This window comes from Boleophthalmus pectinirostris, unplaced genomic scaffold (genome assembly GCF_026225935.1).
Source record: "Boleophthalmus pectinirostris isolate CB_2022bp ecotype Guang Dong unplaced genomic scaffold, ASM2622593v1 HiC_scaffold_1, whole genome shotgun sequence".
NCBI classification, from domain to species: Eukaryota; Metazoa; Chordata; class Actinopteri; order Gobiiformes; family Gobiidae; genus Boleophthalmus; species Boleophthalmus pectinirostris.
In genome coordinates this window covers 6710973-6734923 of record NW_026570970.1, presented here as the reverse complement: position 1 = coordinate 6734923, position 23951 = coordinate 6710973, and the positions used below count along the sequence as shown (strand labels likewise).

Below are 23951 nucleotides of genomic sequence, written 5' to 3'. Positions count from 1 at the left end.
TATGTTTTTTCAAAATAGTCCAATGTCTTCCTCCATAGTCTCAACTCTACTACAGAGCGCATGTGAAAACGACCCAAGTTGTCTCTCTTTGCCTCTCCTTCTGTCCATCCATGTACCATCTGTATAGTTCTCTATCCATGTATCAATCTATTTCTCTATCTCCATCTATTTATTTCTCTATCTAGCGCTCCATTTCTCTATGGTTTTCTCCATTTCTCTATGCATGTATGTATGTATTGGCATAGCAAACTCAGATGGCTGATGTCCAAAAGCTTTTTTTATTTTTAAAATAACGTTTCAGCAAAGGTGACTTTGGGACCTCTCATTCTTTGGAGGGTATATGAGCACCTGGGCTGGCAACCATTTTGTGTGCTGTGGTCCAAAGCAAGAAAAATATTCGATGAAGGCTTTTTTTTTTTTTTGCCGAAAACGTTATTTTAAAAATTAAAAAAAGTTTTGGACATCGGCCATCTGAGTGTGCTATGTATTTTTTCACTTTTGTCTCGCTGTTCCTTGCATTTGCACTTCTACAAGAATTTTGGCGTGTGTTTTCTGTTTTCTTTTGATGTATGTATGTATCTGCCTATCTGTACAATTGTAGTATCTCTCTATGTCTTCATCATAAAAATATCAGAGCCATGTGAAGCTTGATCAGATGAACACTGGTGAACACTGGTGGCCTGGGGTCTTATATTAGAATACCTCTCATAAGGCTGCAACGCTATATCACGGCTCTTTAAATAAAACCACTTTGCCTCTCAGGTCACATCAGCCTGAAAATGACTCAGCACTGGTCCACAGACAGAACAGCTGCACCCCCCTCCCCTCCCATCATCCCTCCTTCCCCACATGTCAACCAGGTCTTGATCCAGAGTTTTCCCGTCCACAAATGTCCACCAACGCCATTTGCTTGTACATGTCTGACGAGTCCACAATTAAAAAAGTTTCAGTGTTGTTACAGCTGTTCCGATTGTCCCTGAATGCACCACAGGAACAGCCACAAACTACACGGATGTTTCTAATGTAATAAACAGACGACTCTCCACTGACAAAGTTCTGAAAGTCGAAATGATCATAATTATTTATATAATTATGTCTTATTTGACACCTGTCTTTTGCTATCTTTTTTGCTATTTATTTAGAATTTATTTTACCATTAATATTTTTACTCTCTGTTATTATATTATATTGTGATGTGTGAGCTACTGTGTCCAAATAATTTCCCTTGTGGATCAATAAAGTTTGTCTAACTCTAAGTAGTATTATTACTATTGTTATTATTGTTATTATTATTTATTTATTTATTTTTTACCAGTCAAAATCTTATTAATACTAAAAGAAAATCCCAAACCGTTAGTAGTACGGTATTATTTAATCATATTTGTTTACTGGTTGATCATAATGGTTGGCACCGTCTTAAAAGATATAATGAGAATTTATAAACTTATAGTATACTGCATTTGTTTTCGTATTGGTATTTATTTATTTATTTGTGATTTTCTATTTGTGATAATAAGAACTTTTGGAAGAGAATAGGACAAATGCATTCTTAATATATTTTTTAAAGATGAGAAACACCTTTTTTGCTGTTTAGATGTTCTGGTTTATAAACAATTAAATTTTATGTTGGAGCCAAAATACAATTTATTACTTAATAGTCACGTTACTGATTTGAGCATTTTTGAAAACCTGTGTATGCTCTCACATGGCACTAAACATAAACTCTACAGTGCAGCTTAAAGGGACAGTCCGGAATTTTGGACATAGGACGTCATTTCCTAGTGAGCCCGAGTGTTGGAGACGTGTGGAGACACTTTTAAAAATATTCCATCCAGTCCTTGTATTTGCAGAGGTCACTGGTGCTAGACTAGTGCATGTCAATGGCCATAGTTATCCTGCCACTAAAAACAGTCTTACCCACTCCACAAAACACCCGAAGAAAATCTATTATTACGCCAGACTGTTTGTGTTGATAGAATAATGTTTGAAATAAAACTAACCTTGCATCACATGAATCGTCGCATGTTGAGGGACTATTTTCTCGTATATCAGTCTGCCTCTGCCGAGTTTTCTATCAGTAAATACAACTCGCTGCTGCTGCTCAGACATAAATCCTTCAAACGCAAGGTTGGTTTTACTTCTAAAATTATTCTATCGACACAAACATTTACATGGACAGTCTAGAGTAATAATAGATTTGTTTCGGGTGTTTTGTGGAGTGGGTAAGACTGTTTTTAGTGGCAGGATAACTATGGCCATTGACATGCACTAGTCTAGCACCAGCGACCTCTGCAAATACAAGGACTGGATGAAATATTTTAAAAAGTGTCTGAACACATCTCCAACATTCTGGCTCACTAGGAAATGAGGTCCTGTGTTCAAAATCCGGGACTGTCCCCTTAAAGGTGCATTGTGTAACCTGTTTGGTTTTGCTATGGATATGTCATTGCCCTGCCTGGAATGTTCCATACTATAACATTAAACAGCTTTACCTTACATTTATTCAATTACAGGTGGTTTTATAGCGCAAACATACCTAGAAAAATTGGCCTTCTAGCTGTGAGCAGGGTCGCCTCTCCACAGATCTAACCTGTAACTTGGTTTGCTTTGGTCTCCATGAAGATAGGAAGGTTTCCATACTGTGAAACATGCCAGACAAAGCAATAAGATTTGCACGGAGAAAAGCATTTGCTGGTAGCCTGATTCATCAGCCGGTTTCACTTTGTAGAAACCGTCTGCCCTTGCAGTGTTGGAATTTGTTCGCTCGACGGTAGGTGGGTACTTTTTTTCATTTAGCCAATCGCTGCTATTTGGTCGTGACGTATGTAATGCGCCAAATCCCGTAGGAAGAAGGGCAATAACGTCTTTCCCCTTGATAAAATTCACCGAACATTCTCTTCTGGTCCGGTTTTGAATCCTCGATCTCGAAAATCGTTAACAACACAGAATGTATGTCTCTTCGCTGATTGGCTGGTGTCCGAACTCGCACTTCTGGGGTTTTTGCGAACCATCTAGTGTATTCTGATTCCTGACCTAGTCGCTGGAGAGAAATTATTTAAATTTGATGGACCCTCCATTAAAAAAGTTACACAATGCACCTTTGACTACTGTAACTTTTATGCCAGTAACTACGACTATAACCGATCCTTCACTTCAATTCACCAGCTCATACCTACATGTAAAACTGTCTGACTGAGCTCTTCGCTGTGGCTTGTGTGAAGTGGCCTATTAACATGACAGAGCTCTATGTAAACAGATGCCACATGTGTGTTCGGTTTGTTATGTCCCTCTGCAGCTCCTGTAGGGGGCACAGGGTGACACACAGCAGCAGCTGACGAGGGGAGGGCCCATACGTTTGACCACGTGGTGTCTACAGCTGATCTCGCTCTGGTATTTTTCCCCCTCCCACTCTTCAAGCTGACGTAAACTCTTTTTTTGAACCTCACAATCATATAATATAATCTCATATTACAGGACATTCGATAAAACCTTAAACTGTATGTAAGATTCTGATTGTAAATGCCACAAACGACAAGGTAAACATGTGCAAATGAAAAACTGCTTTTGCTGAAAACTGTTTAAATGCTGATTTATTAATTACTTACAGAAACATTGATTATGACGGCCAAGTTGTTCATGTTCTAATTTGGTCTTTTGGTTCTCAAGACAATTAGTTAGAAAGTAGAATGAGCCTCATACAAGTCTCTTATTTGGGTTGCCAGTTCCAGTGCTGAAATCCAGCTGGTTTAAACCAAAAAGGACTCTCTCCCAGCACCTGCAGGGAATCATATTTCAGTACGAGGGCAGCCTTTGCAGCTCAAGGACTGAATTCTGGAGGTTGAGACTGTCCTTATACTGAGAATGAAAAAAATCTGTACACTATTGGTCAAATGTTTTAGAACAACCACATTTTTCCAGTTATTTATTGCACTTAGAGGTAAGAATTGAACAGCCAGAGGTTAAAAAAAAAACTATAAAAGATACAAAACAGTCTAAGCTCTGCCAAAACTACCTCAGGAAAAAAAGAACAAGATGGTAAACTTGAAAATAGTCTCCAGACTTAAACCCCATCGAGTTGGTTTTGGGATGAACTGGACAGAAGAGTGAAGCAACCTACAAGTGCCACACATTTATGGGAACTTCTGCAACAGACTTGGGAAGAACTTTCTGAACAATATTTGATTTCTGTTGTGAAAAGGAACGAGCCACGAGTGTGTTCAGCTTATATATGCCAAAGGTGGACACTTTAATGAATCAAAAGTTCAGAATATGTTTTGGTCAACGGTAAACAATAAAAAAATTGAAAAAATTTGGTGTTCTAAAACTTTTGACCATAGTGTATGTGTCCACCTTTTGTAAATCTGTAAGGCTTCACAGCAGTTCCTTTAAACTGGATGAGCATTTTTTTTTTTCTATATCATTTACAACACAAGTGTCAAACATAAGGCCCGGGGGCCAGATCCGGCCCTCCAAGACCTTTAATCTGGCCCTCGGCTGATTTTCTACAAAAATATTTTAATTATATTTTCTATTAAAATCTTGTTAATTTTCTGTGGTGTTTATCACAGCAGCGTCTCCAGCGTCTCTGTACGTGGCCCCTCCCACCAGAGCAGCACAAATGAAGACTTGTCTCTTTCCAAACGCTCTTAAAGGACGATCGTTTTGACTGTCGACCGTGACACCCTCATCAGAAAAATGTCCAACATGAGAAAAGTGGAGCCGAGTGCAGGATTTTACAACAAAAACTGACTTATTCCTGTTTACATACAAGTTCATGTTAAAACTTTGTGTTGAAATTACATTTTTCTTAAAGTTTCAGGTTGTTCATAATAATATAATATTTTGAAAAAGAAAGAGATTCATCAATTAAAAAAGATTTCTGTAATAGATTTGTGTTTCTCTTATTGTTATTTTTGAGGTTTATATGACATAAGTTTTCTGATCCGGCCCCTTTGGGATCAAAGTCGGTTGGATACGGCCCCCGGACCAAAATGAGTTTGACACCCCCGATTTACAACATGTATCTTAGCAATTTTAAATTAAAAAACATTATGGTGCTGTCTGCTATATAGTTATAAGCTTTGACACTTGTGGATCTTTATGTTGTATTTTGGACATTTTAAATCAAATTAGAGATTTTAAACACTGACATTGAAAACTCCCACCTGACCAGCAGATTTTTTGTTTTTATTTTGTGCAAAAATGAATCCTACGTGTGTCAGAGATTTAAAAAATTTTATCGGAAAACAAAAGAGGTACAGAGAAGTGGGCGCGTACTGGTGGTGGTGACAGTGGAGGTTAAACGGAGCCATGATGACTTGATTGCAAGATTAGTCAGACATGCATGAATCACTCTAAATCCAAGTTTGAGTGTGTAAATGAGAAGTTAAAATAAATAAAACATGGTGAAAACTGTTAAAAAGTTGATTTAGGTCTTAACTTTTACACTTGACAAAAGTCTGGGGACACAAAATGGAGTCTGTGCAGTGACCAGGCACTTTGTCCAAACCAGATTCACAGCTAATTTTAGATCACAAAGCCTTGAGTTGAAAGGACACTGGCTTTATGTCAGAAACTGCCCATTCAAAATACATGTACAATATAAATGTGTTTGTTTAACTGATGAACTTTGATTAACTTGACGCATGGACTGAGCCTGATAAATATGGGAGCATTAAAATAAAGCTCAGATGAGACACACTAAAATTATGCGGGGTGAAATCCCACTGACAGCTGGGAGGTATTTATAGGGCGTATGGAGAGAGACAGGCAGCCCCCTCTACTGGACATTTTCTATCACTGCAGGAAAGGCATTTGTTTATTTTTAGAAGTAGATAATAATGTTATTGTAATCCTCTGCTCCTGGTAACAATTGTGACAGGGGAATCCAAACAAAATCTTAAATTCGATCAATATTTTACATTTGCTCTAGAAGCAATGTATGTATTTAGCCTGCATGCTTTGGGTTTAAAAAAAAAACAAACTACTAATACAATCACAACTGAACCTGTGTCACCAGAGCCTTAACCTACACACACACACAATTTTTTCTCATTCTCAGTTTATGGACAGACCAGGCCTCATGTGAAAGCTCAGAACCTCCAGTATTCCCTCCCTGAGCTGCAGACACTGCACTAGCACTGATTCATGGCTGGTTGCAGATGCTGGGGTTTAGGCAGTGACCATTCAGATCAGAGAGAGACATTTTAGGTTTAAACCAAGTGGATTTCAGCATTGAAAAAAGTAACACGAATGAGAGACTCACGTGAGCTTCATTCTGCTTTCTGATTGGATATTATCTTGAGAACCAAAACAACAAAGTGCAACAAAGGTACTTGCCAACATAATTAAGAATAAATTGGCATTACAACTGTTATTAGTAAGAGAAACAGTTAGGGTGCAGAAGACTCATAAGTCTGGCTACATGGCGTGGCCATACCCGTTATCAAAGCCTGATCCCGTCAGATCTCAGAAGTTAAGCAAGGCCGGGCCTGGTCAGTACTTGGATGGGAGAAACTGGAAAAATCAGGAGCCACAGGGGGGCAACAGTAGTCACTGTGTCCTTAGGCAAGGCACTTCACCCTCATTGCCTAGTATGAAAGTGTTGTGTGTGTGAGTGATGGTGGTGGTCGGAGGGACTGATGGTGCAGATTGGCAGCCCCGCCCCAGGGCAGCTGTGGCTACAGTAGTAGTTTACCACTACCGAGTATGGAATGAATGAATAATGCTCTGTAAAGGGTCTTTGAGTGTCCAGAAAGTGCACTATATAAAACTGATGCATTATTCATGATTACTACTGACTAACTGAAAAACTGCTGGCTAATGCGATCTAGCTCGTGACTGTATTGTTATTTGAGAGGGACTTGTTTAACAAATCAGCTCACCTGTTATAGTTCCAGCTAAATCAGTTCTTTCTGGTCAGATTGTGTTCAAATAAAGATCAAATTAAAATCTAATAAAACCTCAGACTGAGCAGTGCCTACAGTTAGCGTCACACCCCCAGGGAATGTTGACAACATTAGCTGTTTTTTTCAGCGCTTATAGTTTATGCAAATGAGCCATGTGGTTTTAAGTTTCATTTCTGTAAAACGTAAACAAATGTGCGCAAAGCTGCATTAAACACACTATTACTTAGTCCTCCTCATAGGAAATAAAAAAAAATAATTTAAATGATCTACACACATACACATACGGGCGAATTACACCATATCTGAATCAATTAATTACTACTATATCTTGTAATCTTTGTGTATATTGTTCATCTGTTTACATGTTTGTATGTTTAAAATAATTTGTATGAATATATGCAATAAATTTAATGAAAAAAGTGGTTATACCTGGTGGATGTCTTTGAGCAGGGCCTGGGTCTGCATCTCTCTGAGCAGAGCCTCCTCAGACTGAGCAGCTTCACTCAACCACACCCCACGCCGAGTGTCCAAAGACCGCAGACGAGACTCCAACTGCTCCACTCGGAATCCTGGAACAATCTAGAGATGCAACACAACATATATTAAAGGTGTATTGTGTAACTTTTCTGGCGGAGGGTCCGTCAAATCCTTTTCTCCATGGAAATGTTAACACTTTGTCTGGAATGTTCTTACGCTGTTTCTGATGCCGTCGCAGATATCCATCTTCAGATTTGAGGCTCTGTTGAACAAGTTGTGGATCTGCTCCTTCTTCTCTTTCAGATGGTTCAGCTTCTCCTCAGCACAAACACTCTGATCTGATGTTACTGGTTGAGACTGAAGAATTTCCTCCAACTGAAAACAAATATTATAACAAATTATCTTAGTCTGAGTAGTGTTTCTCAAACGTAAGAAGTTAATTTAAATTACTGAATAGCAAGTTCATTGTAAACCCCATTATTATCATATTAAAACTTAGAGTGCATTCTTGTCTGTTCCTATATTTAGCCCTAATTTGATCCCAATTTTCTCCTGATATTTATTTGGTCCTGTTCTAGTCATGGTTTGGTTTCTGTTTTAGTCCTGGTTTCAATTTGATATTGTGAATGTGGAAGTGTGAACTCATCCTTAAAGTGGAAACGGGACATGACTTCCTGATTACAAGATCAGATTTTTGATGAAAAATGGCTATATGACATTTTAGACTTATACTTACTGTACTTTTTGGACTATAAGTCACACTTTTTTTCATGGTTTGGGTGGCCGTGTGATTTATACTTCAGTGTGACTTATGTATATTGAAATTTTCACACTGACAGCCACAAGAGAGCGCCCTAGTCTTGTGTGTCAGTATCTGCTGCTCCTGTTCCTCCTGTACCACAGTCACTTGGTTCTACTGCGCATGTCTCCTGCAGAAAGAGCCTCTGTCCTGTCTGTATCATGTCAGTCGACCGCACCATTACATCTGTACCACTGAATACTTAAAATTTAACATTTAAGTTACTTCAGCGACAACTGAAACCATCCTGTCAGGATTCAGAAAGACCGGAATAATTCTAACTGGAACTGATGCTGAGTCTGACGACAGCGACACAGAAGAGGAAGCGGCGCTCTGTTTACCTCCCGAGGTCGTGGAGTTGCTCAGAAGTGACACCGAGGATGAAGAATTGAATGGATTTAGTGATTTGGAGTGAGATGGAGAGTTTGGTTAAACTTGTTCTGTTCTGTTGTTTATGTTATAGTTTATCTGAAGAACTGTTCATATGTGACGTTAACAGTCTGTTGTTCTCTCTTCTATTGTTATTACTACAACTTGACTTTTAAGATGAAATGTCGGTTCCTGGTCTCTGATTTGATAAAATAAATTTCCCCCAAAAAGTGCGACTTATACTCCGGAGCGACTTGTACTCTGAAAAATACAGTAGACAAACTATGTGGATGACTTCAAGTACAGAAAATTGGGCAGGTATAAGGCATAGTAAAAACAAGAACTTTATGAGAAATCAAATTACAACTAAGTTAATGAAGCTTTGTAACATAGTTAAAAGCGCTTAAAAGTCTATTTTGCATTAATTGTCTCCCTGAATGTTACCAACTATTTTCCTCAATGTTTTTTCCCATATTTTACCCGCTGGTGAGTGTTAACTGTGTTTTAGCAAAATGAGTAGTCTAACCTGTCATAGGCACTTTAAGATTATTACATTTAAGATCTGAGGAAAAACATTCACACTTGTTTTCCCAGTTTATCCGTTTTATAGGTTTCACATTTTTCTTCCTGGTTGGAAATCATTGCATTACACTAGGCACTTCCATCCAACTCAAAAAAACTCAAAAAATCTTTAAACCACACAGAAATTATTATTTGACAAATATGAATATAAACAAACACCTTTATTTTGTTGAAATTGTGTTTAAAGTATCAGAAAAAACAGTTTCTTGCATGTAAAATGTGACTTTTGAATAGAATTCTCCCTAGTGTCAAGTCATCTGTGTTTAGACTCTCTACTTGCTGTAAGTTTCAACATATTTTATATTATATATTAGTGTAAAAGTTTAATTTATATTTACAATAGTTATAATGCCACCAAATTAAGTCAAAATGAGAGACACATAAAAATCTGTTATTTGCACTTGAATGTTAAACACAGACTTTCGGTGGTGACGAGCTCAGACCTGTTTGTTGAGGAGATGGAGGCTGCTGCTGAGCTCCAGGATGGACTCGCTCTCCTCCACCTTCTGCTTGAGACGCAGGTGCAGGTCCAGCAGAGCAGACACGTCCTCCTCTGTCACAGTTTCACTTACGCCCAGTCTCTGCTGCAGCCGTCTCACCGTCTCAAAGTTAACCGTGATGAAGTTAGCCTCGGCATCCAGTTGCTGAAATACAAGAAACGTTAGAAGGCGTGTGTGAAAAGCCGTCCAGTATTAGCCCGGTGCTGATAGACTCTTCACTGCACCAGCTTTGGATCAGTGTGGTTTCTAATAGAGGGAGAAGATTGAACAATATGAAGTGAGGCTCATTCTGTTTTCTGATTGGATAAACATCTTGAGAACCAAAATACAAAATTGCAACAAAAAATGATATCCAATATCCAATACATGCGTCATGAATTTCGGACTTCTGGTCATCGCACAATGCATACTGCATACCGAAAAAGTGAGCATCAAATGTTTGTTTTCCCAGTGGGATGCGTCTGTTGTCAAAGCTGATCTTTTCTAGTCTTTTGAACCATATCGCTTTTGTTTCTGGTTCTGATATTGTCATATTTTAGTTATGAGATCTGGACATTGTAATTGTGTGGTTGCTGGATGTCCTAACAGCGGAAAACAGCTTGACAAATGGGCTTCAGAAGTTTGCGAACTCCATAACTGCAAAAGAGAATCAGATGTGTGTGACTGTAAACCTCCGTTCAAACTGTTTCCCTTCCCAATGGAATTGAAAAATAGTGAAAGGTGAAGGCGATGGGTAGGATTAATACACAGGAAGGACCAAAAAGGAAACCTTTGACTGCAGAAGAAATCATCCCGAGTTTGCAGCGAACATTTTGTATGTGGAGCGCACATAGAAAATGCAAAGCAAAATCCTGTTTGGTAAGTGAGAGGTACAGAGGAATCAGGCAGAGCTCTCACTTTCTTGTTCGACTTTACAGCAACATCACGCCTTGGTCGCTTTGCAGTGGAAGGTGTTTCTGCAGCTGGTGCCTTTCGCTTTGGCATTGACTTTTTAAATTCCTAACCAAGGCTGAGTGAGGGATCGGGATTTTATTTTTGGGATACAAAGTTGGCACATGACTACACACAGATCCTGAAAATGATTTAGTGAGATTTTTTTTCTCACACTGCAAAAACTAAAATTTATCCAAGATAAGATCACTTGAATTAGCAAAGTTTGACCATGATTTGAGTAAATTTCACTCAAAAAGTAAAATTATCTGCCAATGGAACAAGAGTTTTTGTACTTAAAATATGAAAATACATCTTGCTGCATTTACGATAAGAAAAACAACAACTTTTTGTGCTTAAAATAAGAAAATCTGATATTGCGTGAATCACGGTGAAAGGAGTTAATTTATAGAAGAGTCTTGACAAAGATATAAAAGAATCAAGTATAATAAGTTGTTGTGCATAATAGTGAAGATTTCTATTTGCAATTGATTAATAATTGTGCCTGAACTGATTTGAAATGTTTTATAATAACTATCTGTGCTGATGTTTTGTCTTGAAAAGGGAAAAGGCGGGAGATAACATAAGATTTCTCTTCTTTCTGCTCTTTTTTCATTCATTTCTTTGTATGTTTGATGTTGTGACACTGTTGATGTTTTTTTATACTTTTTATACTATGAAATAAATAAACAAATAAATAAATAAAAATGCAGTGCTACAGTGACAACCGAAATATTAAATAAAGTAAATAAACAATGGTGAGGCTAAAACTGGGAACTGGATTGCACAATTTAAAAAAAAATTAATTATAATGTAAATATCTCGTCTCATTCTCGTAGATCCAGTCTTGTGTCTAGTCCCGTTTTGTGGAAATTATATCTCATCCCACCCCTAATGTCCAATGTTTTTGTAACTAAGAATAAATCTGCATTACAATTACTCACTCTGGTATTTTGGTAAGATGATGTAAACGCTTTCCTCTTTCTTAAACCATAATCATGGAACATAATCTCATATTACATCACTTACAGCACATAGATTAGCAGCTTTGAATGGGGTATTAAAACTATATTGAATCTGAACATGTCTACGTCATGTCTGGGGACAGAGAAAGGTCAACTTTTCAAAACTTCAAAAACGTGAAATTTAAAATCAAAATCTTAGCTACAGTTCCATTTAATATACAATCCAAATGAATGGGATTTTTTCCATATTAAAACTATAAATGTATTTATCTGAATGCTGATGATTTGGAACAATGTATAGAAGCAACCACATCATTTTTGAAACTATGTCATGAACAGGGGTGGGTTAATATAAGTTTTCTTCTTCCCACTCCTCTTTGAGAAATGTGCTGTTTACAGTAGAGGTAAGATCTTAAGACCGAGCCCAAGCCCGAGCCCGACCCGAATTGCCTAAAATGTCAATCATTACTTCGGGTCGGGTCGGGCTCGGGCTTCTCTCTCGCTGACTTTTTTTCAAATAAATATATGTTTATAAAATGTATACTAAAACGATGTGTGGATACTAAACTAAGGAATACTTGTTATAAAATTAATAATTTGGATTAAACAGAGAAGTAATGTAATGTAATTGCTATTTAACTACTAAACAGGATCCGCAGAGCCAGAGCTCTGCACACGTGAACGCCCCCTCTTAATTTAATAATCTTCCCCTCCGCAAGTCTGCATCTATTTTGACCTGGTGTCCCCAATATGGAGGAGCAAGAAGTTAAGGATAAACTAAAGGCAGGAGAACTGAAAAGACAAACACGCATCAGTATTAGTGAGGTGTGGAAAAGCTTCAAATTGATTGTTGAAAATGCTACAGAAACTTGCGTTGGCTTCGCTGAATGTCGTCAATGTGGCGCTTTGCTTTCATACGAGAGCAAAAAGACTGGCACCTCGACGCTGAGCACTGCTCCTCCTCCCGAGTCCTCACAAATAAAATATGACATTTCGGGTTTGCTTCGGGCTCGGGCCTGCAAATCAAGTTAATTGGTCGGGCTCGGGCCGGGTCGGGTTTTAATACCCGCGGGCCGGGTCGGGTCGGGCTGGATTTTTTAGGCTCGATCTCACCTCTAGTTTACAGTGTATATGTAGTATATATGATTATTGTTTCTCTCTTGGCACAAACTCGAAATAAAAACAAATCAATCAGTCAATGTAGTTTCTAATAGAGGGAGCACACTGAACAAATCAGGCCACATTGGAATGGTACATGATGCATTTAAGGACACTTATTAGGCAAAATGTACTTTTTAACCATCTTATATTGTTGTCCCCTGGATGCTGGAGTTAAAAGTGACGTCATTGCTCTTGTTCTGTGATCAAAATTATGGCTCAATCAGCACAGCATTCACATTACCTAAGGATTTCAATTGGTATTTTAAAATTTATTTATGTTTAATTATCAAGGTATTCATTCCTGTTGCTGACAGCAGAGGGAGTGCCAGTTCCAATGTGACCAAAAACATATTCATCCAATCCACTTTTCTTCTACGGCACATTTCACAAACAAACAGTTTCCAAAATGCTGCACAAATACATACTACGGTAATAACAAAAATTAAAATATAATGGTAAAATAAACACTCAAATTTAATCATACAGGTCTTAAAATAATAAAACCAGTATAAAATAAAATAAGACCAAAATCATAAAATAGCAATAAATAAATAAACCAATAAAAATACATTAAAATAAATAAAAGAGTGAGAGTTTAAAAGAAACTTAAAGCCACAAGAATGTATAATATGTGCCCTTTAAGATACAAGATACAAAAAAGTACCAAAAAGAGAATTCTGCTTGATCAAAGAACTAAATAAGTACTTATGAATAATGATATCTGGAACTATACCATTGTTTTAAGTTTAGTTAATAAAATCACTAGCCCCACTTTACTACAAACAACCTGATAATTCTCTCCATCCATATGCTTTGTACTTCATATTTTATATTATATTTGGGCAGTAGATATTGGTACTCACAGTGAAATGTGGTCTGGCCTGAGTGAACTGTAGCCTCAGTCTGGAGGTGAGCTGCTCTGAACCCAGGTCTATGACTGTGCACGAGTCCAGCAGCTCGGACACGCTCTGCAGGTCTGTCACCGTCTGAAAACAGCACCAAACAAAAGGGAAATAATAAAGAGAAATGCATGGAATAATTTACTCAACCAACACGGACTGCAAATACACCACTATATTTCTGAGAATCCATCAATCATTTCATTTAGAGGTGTCCTTTATTATTACCTTTCCCAGTCTCTGTCTGTATTTGAGGCAGTACTTCTTGTCCTCTTGCAGCTTGTTCATTTGTTTTTGATAATCTCTGTGCAGCTCCTCCACTTCATCTTTAGATTTTTTCAGACGCTTCATAGTCTCAATCACCGCATGGATCGCTGAGTCTGGGTTTAGTCCTGGCACCTTCATCTGAGATAAAGAGAAAAGTGACATCTTTTTAACTATATCTTTTAAAATTAATGTTCCATATCATAAATAAAGTATGAAGAGTATTTTATTTCAACGCCTGACATGAATCAAGTGTCTGACGCCCTCTGCTGGCACTGTGAGTTTTTGTTCCATTGCCTACTCTTGTGACAGGTCACAGTGTGTCTCCAGAGTGAGAACTGTGGGCTGGAGGTTTACCTTGCTGAGATGACTTCTGTACATATTCCCAAGTTCTTGAGCTGTGAGGAATTTCTGCACAGCGGTCTGCCATCTTGCCTCCTCTGCCGCCTCCTCCACTTCAGGTCTGTCAGCGTACGTCCTTTTCAGATGTTCAAAATCCACCAGCACCTACAGATAAATACAGTATAATAGACATATCTGTGAACCTAGCTATTATTGCAGCCTTAATGCAACATACAAAATACAGAAACCTCACTTAAACTGTAAAAATATATGATTGTCTTTCAATTTTACCCCCTGATTAAATAAGTGAAGCTGTTACACAATGGCTCAACCTAGTGGTAGTTTTTGTCATGTTTTTCTACAATAAAAACATTTACTTTTCAACACAGATATATGCTTATGCTCCATCTTATTTAATAATGAAAATGACCCTATTTAACAGCATATTATAATATTATGATATTTCTGAACATGACTTCCATTTATTGTGTCTTTCTGTAATTCTTTTAAATGCCTTGTCTTTGGTAAATCAGGATTATGGCAGTTATGGCAGGGGGTACTTGGGGGTAACTTGACTAGATTTTGTTTTTGCAGTGTTTAGACTAGTTTTCCCTAGCCTATTTTGACATACAGTCTACGGTGAATTTGATCATTTCACTACCGGGTTGGACATGACGAATACCTCATCTTCTCTAGCAGCCATACCATAGAAAGCCAGACGCTCATGTAATTTACACAAAAAATATTTTTCAATATGTATGATTTTTAAAATTGTGTTTTTGCACATACATTGTCCCAGAATTTTTGACGCATTTTTTAATATTGATGATATAGATAACTAGCCAGGTGTAAACAAAGCATTCGAGATGGTGAGATGTGTTGGCAATGATTCTCAAGATCGAGGATTTAAAGCCAGAACAAAGAGAATATTTGGTGAATTTTATCAAGGGGAAAGACATTATTGCCCTTCTTTGTACGGGATTTTGGAAAAGCTTAATATGCCAATTAGTCCCATTACGTACGTCACAACCAAATAGCAGCGATTGGTTAAATAAAAAAAATTTCGTCTAATGAACGAATTCTAATGCTGCGAGGTCAGACGGTTTCCACAAAGTGAAATGGCTGATGAATCAGACTAACAGATAATAGTTTTTTTTTGTGTGCTTTAAGCATTTACCTCCTCTGCTGTCTGTAGGAAGACGACGTAGGGCTGCAGCAGCTGTAGTTTAGTCTGGATGGTTGTGTTGACAGTGCTCAGGTCCTTCAGGATGACCTCTGCTCGTGCACTGAGTTTACGGTCAACACTGCAGTCCCCCGGGGAGTCTGAACACAGGGTCTGTAGCTGATCCAGCATCTGCAGCATGGACTCTGCATCTTCACCTGCAATCTAGAAAACAGAACATATACACTACTGGTCAAAAGTTTTAGAACACCACACTTTTTCCAGATTTTTACTGTTTACTGTTGACCAAAACATATTCTAAACTTTTGATTCATGAAAGTGTCCACCTTTGGCAGATATAACAGCTGAACACACTCGTGGCTTGTTCTTTTTACAATAGAATTCAAATATTCTTCAGAAAGTTTTTCCCAAGTCTGTTGCAGAAGTTTCTATAAATGTGTGGCACTTGTCGGTTGCTTCACTCTTCTGTCCAGTTCATCCCAAACCAGCTCGATGGGTTTTAAGTCTGGAGACTGTGCTGGACACTCCATGTTTTCAAGCTTTACCATCTTGTTCTTGTTTTGGCAGAGCTTGGACTTTTTAACCTCTGGCTGTTCAGTTTTTATCCTTTGCACCATTTCTAACTATTTACTGAACTCGCACGACTTAAATTGCACTAAAAAACTGGAAAAAAGTATGGTGTTCTAAAACGTTTTGACCGGTAGTTTAGCATCATAAACATTCAAAAGAAACAAAAAAAACAAAAAAAAAAGGAAATTAAATATGCTTTGTAAATGTAGTGGAGTTTTGTTTTGTTTCATTCACATATAATATTTTTTGTTTGAGAGAAGATTTCAAACATGTATGAATGAAACAAAACACAACTCCAGGTCTGTTTGTGAGGAGGAAATAAGATTATAACAGATCAAAAAATAGTGCACTACAGGCCCTTTAAGTTAGTCTACTTCCACTATGTTATCAAAAAGGCAGTGCCACTTATGTCTGCCCTGGTTTCACACTGGTTTAACATTTGGGATGTGTAATGTCATTCTACAACAGCAGGTGGTGCTATTGGCTTTATATTTACTACAATAAAGGTTCTGAAAACAAACTTCAAACCATCCTGCAGTTAAATTTGTATCATTGCACGTATAATATAGTACTTATCTTACATTATCAAAACTTTTGACTAGAGGCTGAGAAGATTCTATTTTATCTGTACACAAGAAAAACAAAACAAAACATAAAAATAAAAATAAAATAATAAAATAAGGTATGCAATAAGTAGGCTAACTTACTGGAAAATTCTGAATGATGCATAGATAAAAACATTTCCAAATTTATATAAACCTAGTCAAAATATACAAAATATATATTAATATACAAATGCACTGAAATAAGTGTTTTAAGAGCCATCAAAAATCTGTATTTTAGTCCATCTGAATTTCATCTTGACTGGAAGTATGCATAATTTATCACATTTTTACTATTCTTTGTTACACTCCTAATTCATTTGCAACAGTAGAACCAAAAAAAGACAACTCAGCTTATTAAAAGGACATGTTCCTGATTTTAATATATTCTTCTTCATGATAAATGCTCTTTACAGCATGTTCTATATGGTAAATAATACATGAGAGTGTAATATACGCATGGGGATACACCTAAACAAACTGGGGCACTGTGGTCCAAACCCAGACTCCTGAACCAGCAGGGAGCAGCTCCAGTTCAGATGAGTTGGAGTGTTGGAGTGGGGAGTGCTGTTAGGTGCCTCGGCCTGAGCAGCGTTTTTCCAGGGAAGAACCAAGAGCACGGAGGACGGACCCTCAGAACAACAAGCGCAAATACAAACCGAGATGACAAAAAAACCCGGTAGCAGCTGAAGTGCGCTTTCTTCTGGTAGACATAAATACATTTGTGTCTCTGTCCAATCAGAACCCTTCCCGACCTCTGGATGTTGAACGGATTAAATAAAGCTGATTTAATGTGTTTTTTCCATATAAACCTTAATTTAGAATTATTATTTCCATGTAAACTCGAAGAAAAAATATTTAATTCGAAACTATTTAATTCTGAATAATTAATTTGGAATTAAAAAAAAGAAAACATCATGTAAACATGGCCACTGTCAACTTTTTTTCTCTGAGGAGTTTGCAGATCTGATAAGATTTGAGCTGTAGAGGGTTCAATAAATACTGTGTCTTCTGTGACTAATTATTGGTTGTTTCTGCCATTTATTTGTTGCAGCTCAGGAGTTTTGAATGACTGTCTATTTAAACACTGGATTATCTTCCATTGTTGTTATTGCGTCAGTGGGATAACAACATATCGGACTTTAAACTTTGTTATCGTGACAGGTCTAGGTACAGGTCTTTTAAATGAGTGAAACCTAGGCCAAAGTGTCTTCCCCTGTTGCAATTCATAATACAAATACAGAGTACCTGAGCCTGGGCCTGCAGATGGGCGTGCGTGGTCAGAGAGTGGTGAGCCTCAGAGAAACATGGTCCTGGGTGAGAGGTGACCATCAGCACACTGCTACAGCTGTCCAACCAGGAGCACACCTACACATACAGACATCAAGATACAGGATATAAATGCACCAAAGGAGACAAATTATGCAAATTCAACTTCTTTTTAAGTTAACCATGTTGCAATAGCTTCCCCACATCATTATCTTGTTGCTTGTTACTTTGAAATGCCACTAAGAAAAGGCGAGGGAGGAGTAGAGAATGAATACTGCAGGGTTGAACAGGAAGTCAATGGACCTTTTAGTTTCATTAAGTTGGTTTAGAAGCTGCAAACGCTGCTATTTATCTGGTTAGGAAGGTCGGTAAACAAAATGTTAAACCTTTTTGCTCCTAAATAGCTCTTTCTTTTACCATTAAGGCCTAAATATATTCACCCAATCTTGTGCTTTTTCTACACTATATCTGTGACCACATTAAACTAATTAATATAAAGTCCAAATAAGCAATAAGATCCCAAAGCCTTGCACAGACAAAATAAAACCAAAAAAGGAAAGAGATTCGCACTGCAGTTCTTCGAAACTCCCAAAATTTGGTTTCAATGATTCCACCATGTGACTCCTCAAAGCGTCACATTATGATGTCATTGAAATAAATTCTGGGAGCGTCAAAAAACTGCAGTGCGGATCTTTTTCCTTTTTTTGTACTACTTTTGTCTTTGGACCCAGCATGCAGTTGCAGTTTTTGTTGGATGTGCATCTGTCTATCTTGCCTGATTCATCAGCTGGTTTCACTTCGTGGAAACCGTGACCTCACAGCATTAGGAGCTGCTGCTCCTCATCATTTTGGTCTTAAAATGTTCATATTAACATGATCATGGTGTTTTGTCCTTAAATTAATTTCTGTTCCTAATGTGGAACTCATTTGCCCCTATAACAGCTAGCCTCATTTCATTTGACTGGAGCCGAACACTATGTGTGACGTCACACTCCCTTAGTCCACTTCTTTATACAGTCTATGGTTGTGCCCAGTTTTATATAAATGCAAAAACAAAAACAAACTTTCTCCAGCACACAGTACCTTGTCAGCAAGCTGGTCAAACGACGCCTCAAGTTTGTGAATCTCTTCCAGATGTAGAATTCTTTCGGCTTCTTCCTGCTTTTGTTCTGCTTTGGAATGTTCAAGCTTGAATTCATAGTTTTCTATCGTGGTGCTTTCTACTTTGACGATGGTCTCCACTTTTGGATTAATTTCCATTTTATGGACCAAATGTTCCTCAGATGGTTCTTCAGGAGGTTGCAACTTCACAGTCTTGTCTTCTACATTACACTTAACATCAACAGTTATTTCTGGAGGTTTTGTTTCTTCAGATTTTAATATATTTTCTTCTTTTAACTTATCATTGATTACGTTTTTGACTTTATATGAATTGTTTGGTATCTTCTCAAACTTTAGTCCAAGATGAGAAGTAGAATAATTATCTTTTTCTTGCCATTTTGATTGCAATTTTTTAAACCTTTCACTGAAATTTTCTTCATCCCATTCGCTCTCATTTGTGTCAATTTCAGATTTGGGAATTTCTTCAGATGCAGATTTTTCTGTGGATTTTACTTCTGGCTCCTGGTCGGATTGAATCTCGGTATCTTCCATTTCATTTAAACCTGAGCTACGGTAAAGCTCTTTGGTATCTTCTATTTCATGTATCTCTTCTTCCACTACTTTAGATTCCTTCTCCACTGTCGTATCATGATTCGAATGATTAGTGGTTGCGAATCCCATGGTCGCCTCAGTTTTTTGCTTTTCTTCAGAACTTGTAGATGTTTCATTGGCATTGATATTAATATTAAGAAGATCCTTGTTTTCTTGCAATTTTGGTTGGAGTTTCTTGGACACAAGGCTGAAAATTGGCAGAGATCTTGAGCGCAGTTCGAATCTCGTCTGTAATTCTTGATTCAAATCAGAAATTGTCGGATTCTCTTTAGACATTTGCTTAATTTTAGATACGGTAACCTTTTGGAAATTCATATCCAATTTACCATCCTGTGATTCATGTAGATTGGATTCTAAGACATCTAACTGAGATTCATTTTTTTCCTCCAAATTTGTAGACGTTTTGTCATTGTTGTCACTTTCTACAATTGCAAACTCTTTTGGCGTTAACCGAGTGCTTAAATCGCAATTCGAAAATGATTCTCCGTTGAAATCTTTGTTTTGAAGTTCTTGTGCTAGTTCCGATTTCGTAGAAGAATCACTGGTTGAGTTCACAATCCAGTCTTTTGTTTCTTGTAATTTTGGCTGCAGTTTTAGCGACGCAAGACTGAAAACGGGCAAAGATCTTAACGGCAATTTCAGTTTTGTATCTGAATGTTTTTTAGCGTAATTTGAAGGAGACTCGTTAATAGTTTTCTCAATAAAAACATCTTCTGCTTGTTGCTCCAACCTGATTTCTAAGTCATCATTTGAACTGTATGAATTGTCCAACTCAATATCTGATTCTGGCTCAGTATTAATTAATTCTTCATACTTAATCTCTTGCTTCAACTCCTCATTTTCCTCCGCTATAGACTCCAGTGACTTTGCAGATGTGTTTTCACTGGAGGTTTCTTGCGTTTCCTCAATTTCCCATTTTGGTGTCGGTTCACGCTCTCCCATTCTGGAGTTGATACGCAATTCCTCCTCTTCTGATAAATTGGACGCAGAATTTCTATCAAGGGTTTCGTTTGAGGACATAGATACGAGATCGGAGCAAGACGTGGAGTTGTCATCTTCAGTCTCTCTTAGGTGGGTGAAGACTTGAGGTAGTTCTAGAGGAATTTTGGCATTTTTTCGGTTTTGATACCAGATCAAATTTTATTTCAGATGTAGACGGACGGTTTTTAGTGTTTTGTGCCCGAATTTCATCTAATGACAAACTCCAGTCCTGGAAAAGAACAAGAAAAGAAGAAGGATGATTTTACTGTCAGTTTCTTTCAAAACAATGGAGACAAAATAGGCTGTCCTTCAAAAGTGGTCAACAATATTCAGGAGAGATTTAAAACTTAGGAAAGCTTGTTCGTAAAGACAAATCCATCAGGTGCAGACATATTGGGCCTATTCATGAAACGTTCTTATGATCAAGTACTCAAGGCCTTTGTACAAACATTTTCAGCATTCACAAAACTTTTTCTTAACTGAAACAAATCCTACAAACAGTTGGGAGCAACAAAAAAACTATTGTTTTAGAATATTATTACTCTGATAATGCAACAAAAACTTGTAATTCCTCCATGATTGTAAATGATTAATTTTCTTAAATTATTTCCTATAAACATATTACTATATGATCCAATTACATTTATGAGGAGTTTTATAGAGCTTTTATGTGTCTATTGGCTCTAAAGGGCCGTTCACACAAAAGCGTCAAAAAACACCTTGACGCCGCTACTTGGACACCTTTGCATTTGAGTTTAGACGCCCCCGACGCGCGTCTTTGACGGTCTAGTCCTGGTCTAGTCCTTGTTTAGTCTCGGTCTAGTCTCGGTCTAGTCCTGGTTTAGTCTCGGTCTATTCAGGGTCTAGTCCTTGTTTAGTCTCGGTCTAGTCCTGGTTTAGTCCTGGTCCGGTCCTGGTGTAGTCCTCGCGATCGGCTTGGTGATTGTGGTGTATATATTCATGCTCCGCTCATGTTTGTGGTTCTCGCTCTGGTTCTCGGGTCTTGCTTCCTGATAATAACGTCGCTGCGTCACTGGATACTCGTCCCTGATTGGTTGACGCGGCGCATCTGACGCGAAACGTTCAGCATTTTCAACTTCTTAACGCTGACGCCTTGGACGCATGTCTAGACCGCCGACGTCAAAATGCTCAAGACGTGCCGCGTCGACGCCAGATTCGCGCCGCGCTGACGCCGAAGACGCGCCGCAAAAACGCAAGACTCTAGTCGCGTGTCCACATAGACTTTACATAGAAACTGGACGCTTTGATGCCTTGGTGTGAACGGCTCTTAACCGACTTTCTCCAGGCTGCAGTGAGCCTCAGTCTGTCCCGGCCCCAGTGCCTCCATATGGGCCTCTATCACAGCTCTGCACCTGGTCACTGCGCTGGACTCATCACCCCCATCACCCCCTGATCCCCATGACCAGAGTGCACTCTTAAGCGCCCTGATCGCAGCCTCCGTCCATCGCTATTTACCGCAGGTCCGTACTCGCAGAAAGCATGATAACTACAATGAAAGTGGACGCTTATTTCAATAAGTTTGTGACTTAAATCTTCCGTCCCGGAGCGAGTTCATGTGAGTTTGGACATTTGAAATCGCCGCTGAAGCTGTAAAGTAGCTGTAGTCTGTCGACGCTCCAGCTCACTCTCTCCCTTGAGCTTTCATGTGTCATAATACCAAACCCATATTGGCCATATTTGGATAATCAGGGGGCATTTCTAACCAAATACATATTAATTTTGTATGTAAATAAAATGTAAGGTGTTCGTATCTGGGTGTTTTTTGGCACAACTGTCACTTAAGAAGGAATTCGGCTGCTTAAAAACGCTTTATGAATCTGGCACAGAATTTTTTTTAGCATTTTCTTAAAGTGGATGTTACATTTTTTAAAGAAAAGACTCATGAATGAAACCCATTGTCTTAAATTAAATTGCAATGGTCATTTTAAAGTCCAAATAAGACATTGAACTCATTGCCTATCTCTGTCAGGAAGACAAATCATAGTGTGGACTGGTGTGGACATGTCCCACCAACACTGAGCTCACAGAGGACTGTCCCCACCGGTATTTATGTTACCCGTGGATGACAGATCATGTCTAGACCGCATTCCGTGCCAACCCCATTTCCCTGTTTTTATTTTCTCCCAACTGATACACATATAGACATTGATCCCGCTCTAATTCTGTCTGTTCTTTCCTTTTTAAGATCTGCACAAACTCTGCATCACACATTTTCCGAGACTTTCTCTAAAAGTGCGTATGGCAGGTTTTAATGTGTGGCAGAAGTTGTAAAATGCAAAAAACTCATTGCTGTGAATAATTAGAATGCTGAGAATACGTAAGGTAAATGAGGAATAACTTTGGACCACTGCCAAACATTCAAAATAAACTAGCTGTGTTTTTTATGTTTTTCAGAATGTAAAAATCAGGTACCTGAAATCAAGTACCTTTAGGTAGGTATACTTTATTGATCCTCGACATGCAACTTTGAACATATGAGAGATGACAAACTAATTTATGACAGACCTGACGTACAGCATATCATGTTATTTCTGTCCCAGACACACTGATCCTATGTGTATCATGTACAGAGACATTACAGAGGCGCTTTAAGGTTCTACATTACACTAAATTGACTCTTGTGAACTGTAAGACACATGATAATGTTGTTACCTCCTCAAAAAACACCTGGAGTTGTGTTTTGTTTCATTCACACATGTTTGAGTAACTCGTTATTTTTTATTTGTCTGTTTAGATTTCCAAGGCCCCATCCACGCTAGTACGTATTTGAGTCGTTTTCGTTGCGGATTCAGTGTCCGTCCACTCTAATCCGATGGAAAATGACTCCAGAGACGAACGATCTGGTGCCACCAGCTCCAATGAATTCATCTGAGTACAGGTCTGATCCGGCACTGTGTGGACGCCTGAAAACTTTGATCCGCTGACATAGGAGCTCTAGTCCTTATTGGACCACGTCACTGTGATTTGCACCTTCCTGATTCGCTGGGTTTGTGACATCGGTCATGTGACGTTATTGCAGAAAACAGTTTAAACAAACCATAGACAAACCGGAAACAGCGGAGGTAGAACTACTTGCTAGTAGAAAAGACTGTTTTCACACTTGCCATCTTCCTCGTCTCGAAATCAGCTGCTGCAACTTCAGACACACTCCACTTCCTTCTTTTACTGCCCACGTGACATTGTGACGACGTGACGCCAGCCTAGTCATGTGACTAACGCTAGTTTAGTCACATGAGCATCAGGGGGTTTCACGTTACTGTGTGGATCATGTCTGGACGCAAATCGTTTCTGATACGGTGATTCATTTAGGTGTCAACATAACCCAAAGCTCAAAATGCTCTGTTCTGCCTTGTGATGTCATGTAGCACAAATTTTCAAGTTAAAAGTTACTTCAACCCAGAACATGTTACACACGT

At 38.3% G+C, this 23951-nt stretch overlaps 1 protein-coding gene across 1 annotated transcript; it reads right to left on the bottom strand.

Annotated features, from left to right (window-relative positions):
• Positions 1–16973: 16973 nt before the first annotated feature.
• LOC129408132 (putative leucine-rich repeat-containing protein DDB_G0290503) lies at positions 16974–20553 on the bottom strand. The gene is made up of 3 exons (XM_055151037.1): positions 18904–20553; positions 17806–17919; positions 16974–17057 (listed from the first exon to the last, which is right to left on the bottom strand). The coding sequence occupies exons 1-3, from the start codon at positions 20551–20553 to the stop codon at positions 16974–16976; spliced, it is 1848 nt and encodes a 615-aa protein (XP_055007012.1).
• Between the last annotated feature and the right edge of the window lie 3398 nt (positions 20554–23951).

What these genes read in the sequence shown, in the direction of transcription:
- LOC129408132 (XM_055151037.1), bottom strand. Translation starts at nt 20,553, where the DNA reads ATGTCCTCAAACGAAACCCTTGATAGAAATTCTGCGTCCAATTTATCA. An exon ending in TTGACCAGCTTGCTGACAAG is followed by an intron (nt 17,920 to 18,903) that starts GTACTGTGTGCT and finishes CTGTATGTGTAG; the next exon opens with GTGTGCTCCTGGTTGGACAG. An exon ending in ACGCCCATCTGCAGGCCCAG is followed by an intron (nt 17,058 to 17,805) that starts GCTCAGGTACTC and finishes CTGGTTCAGGAG; the next exon opens with TCTGGGTTTGGACCACAGTG.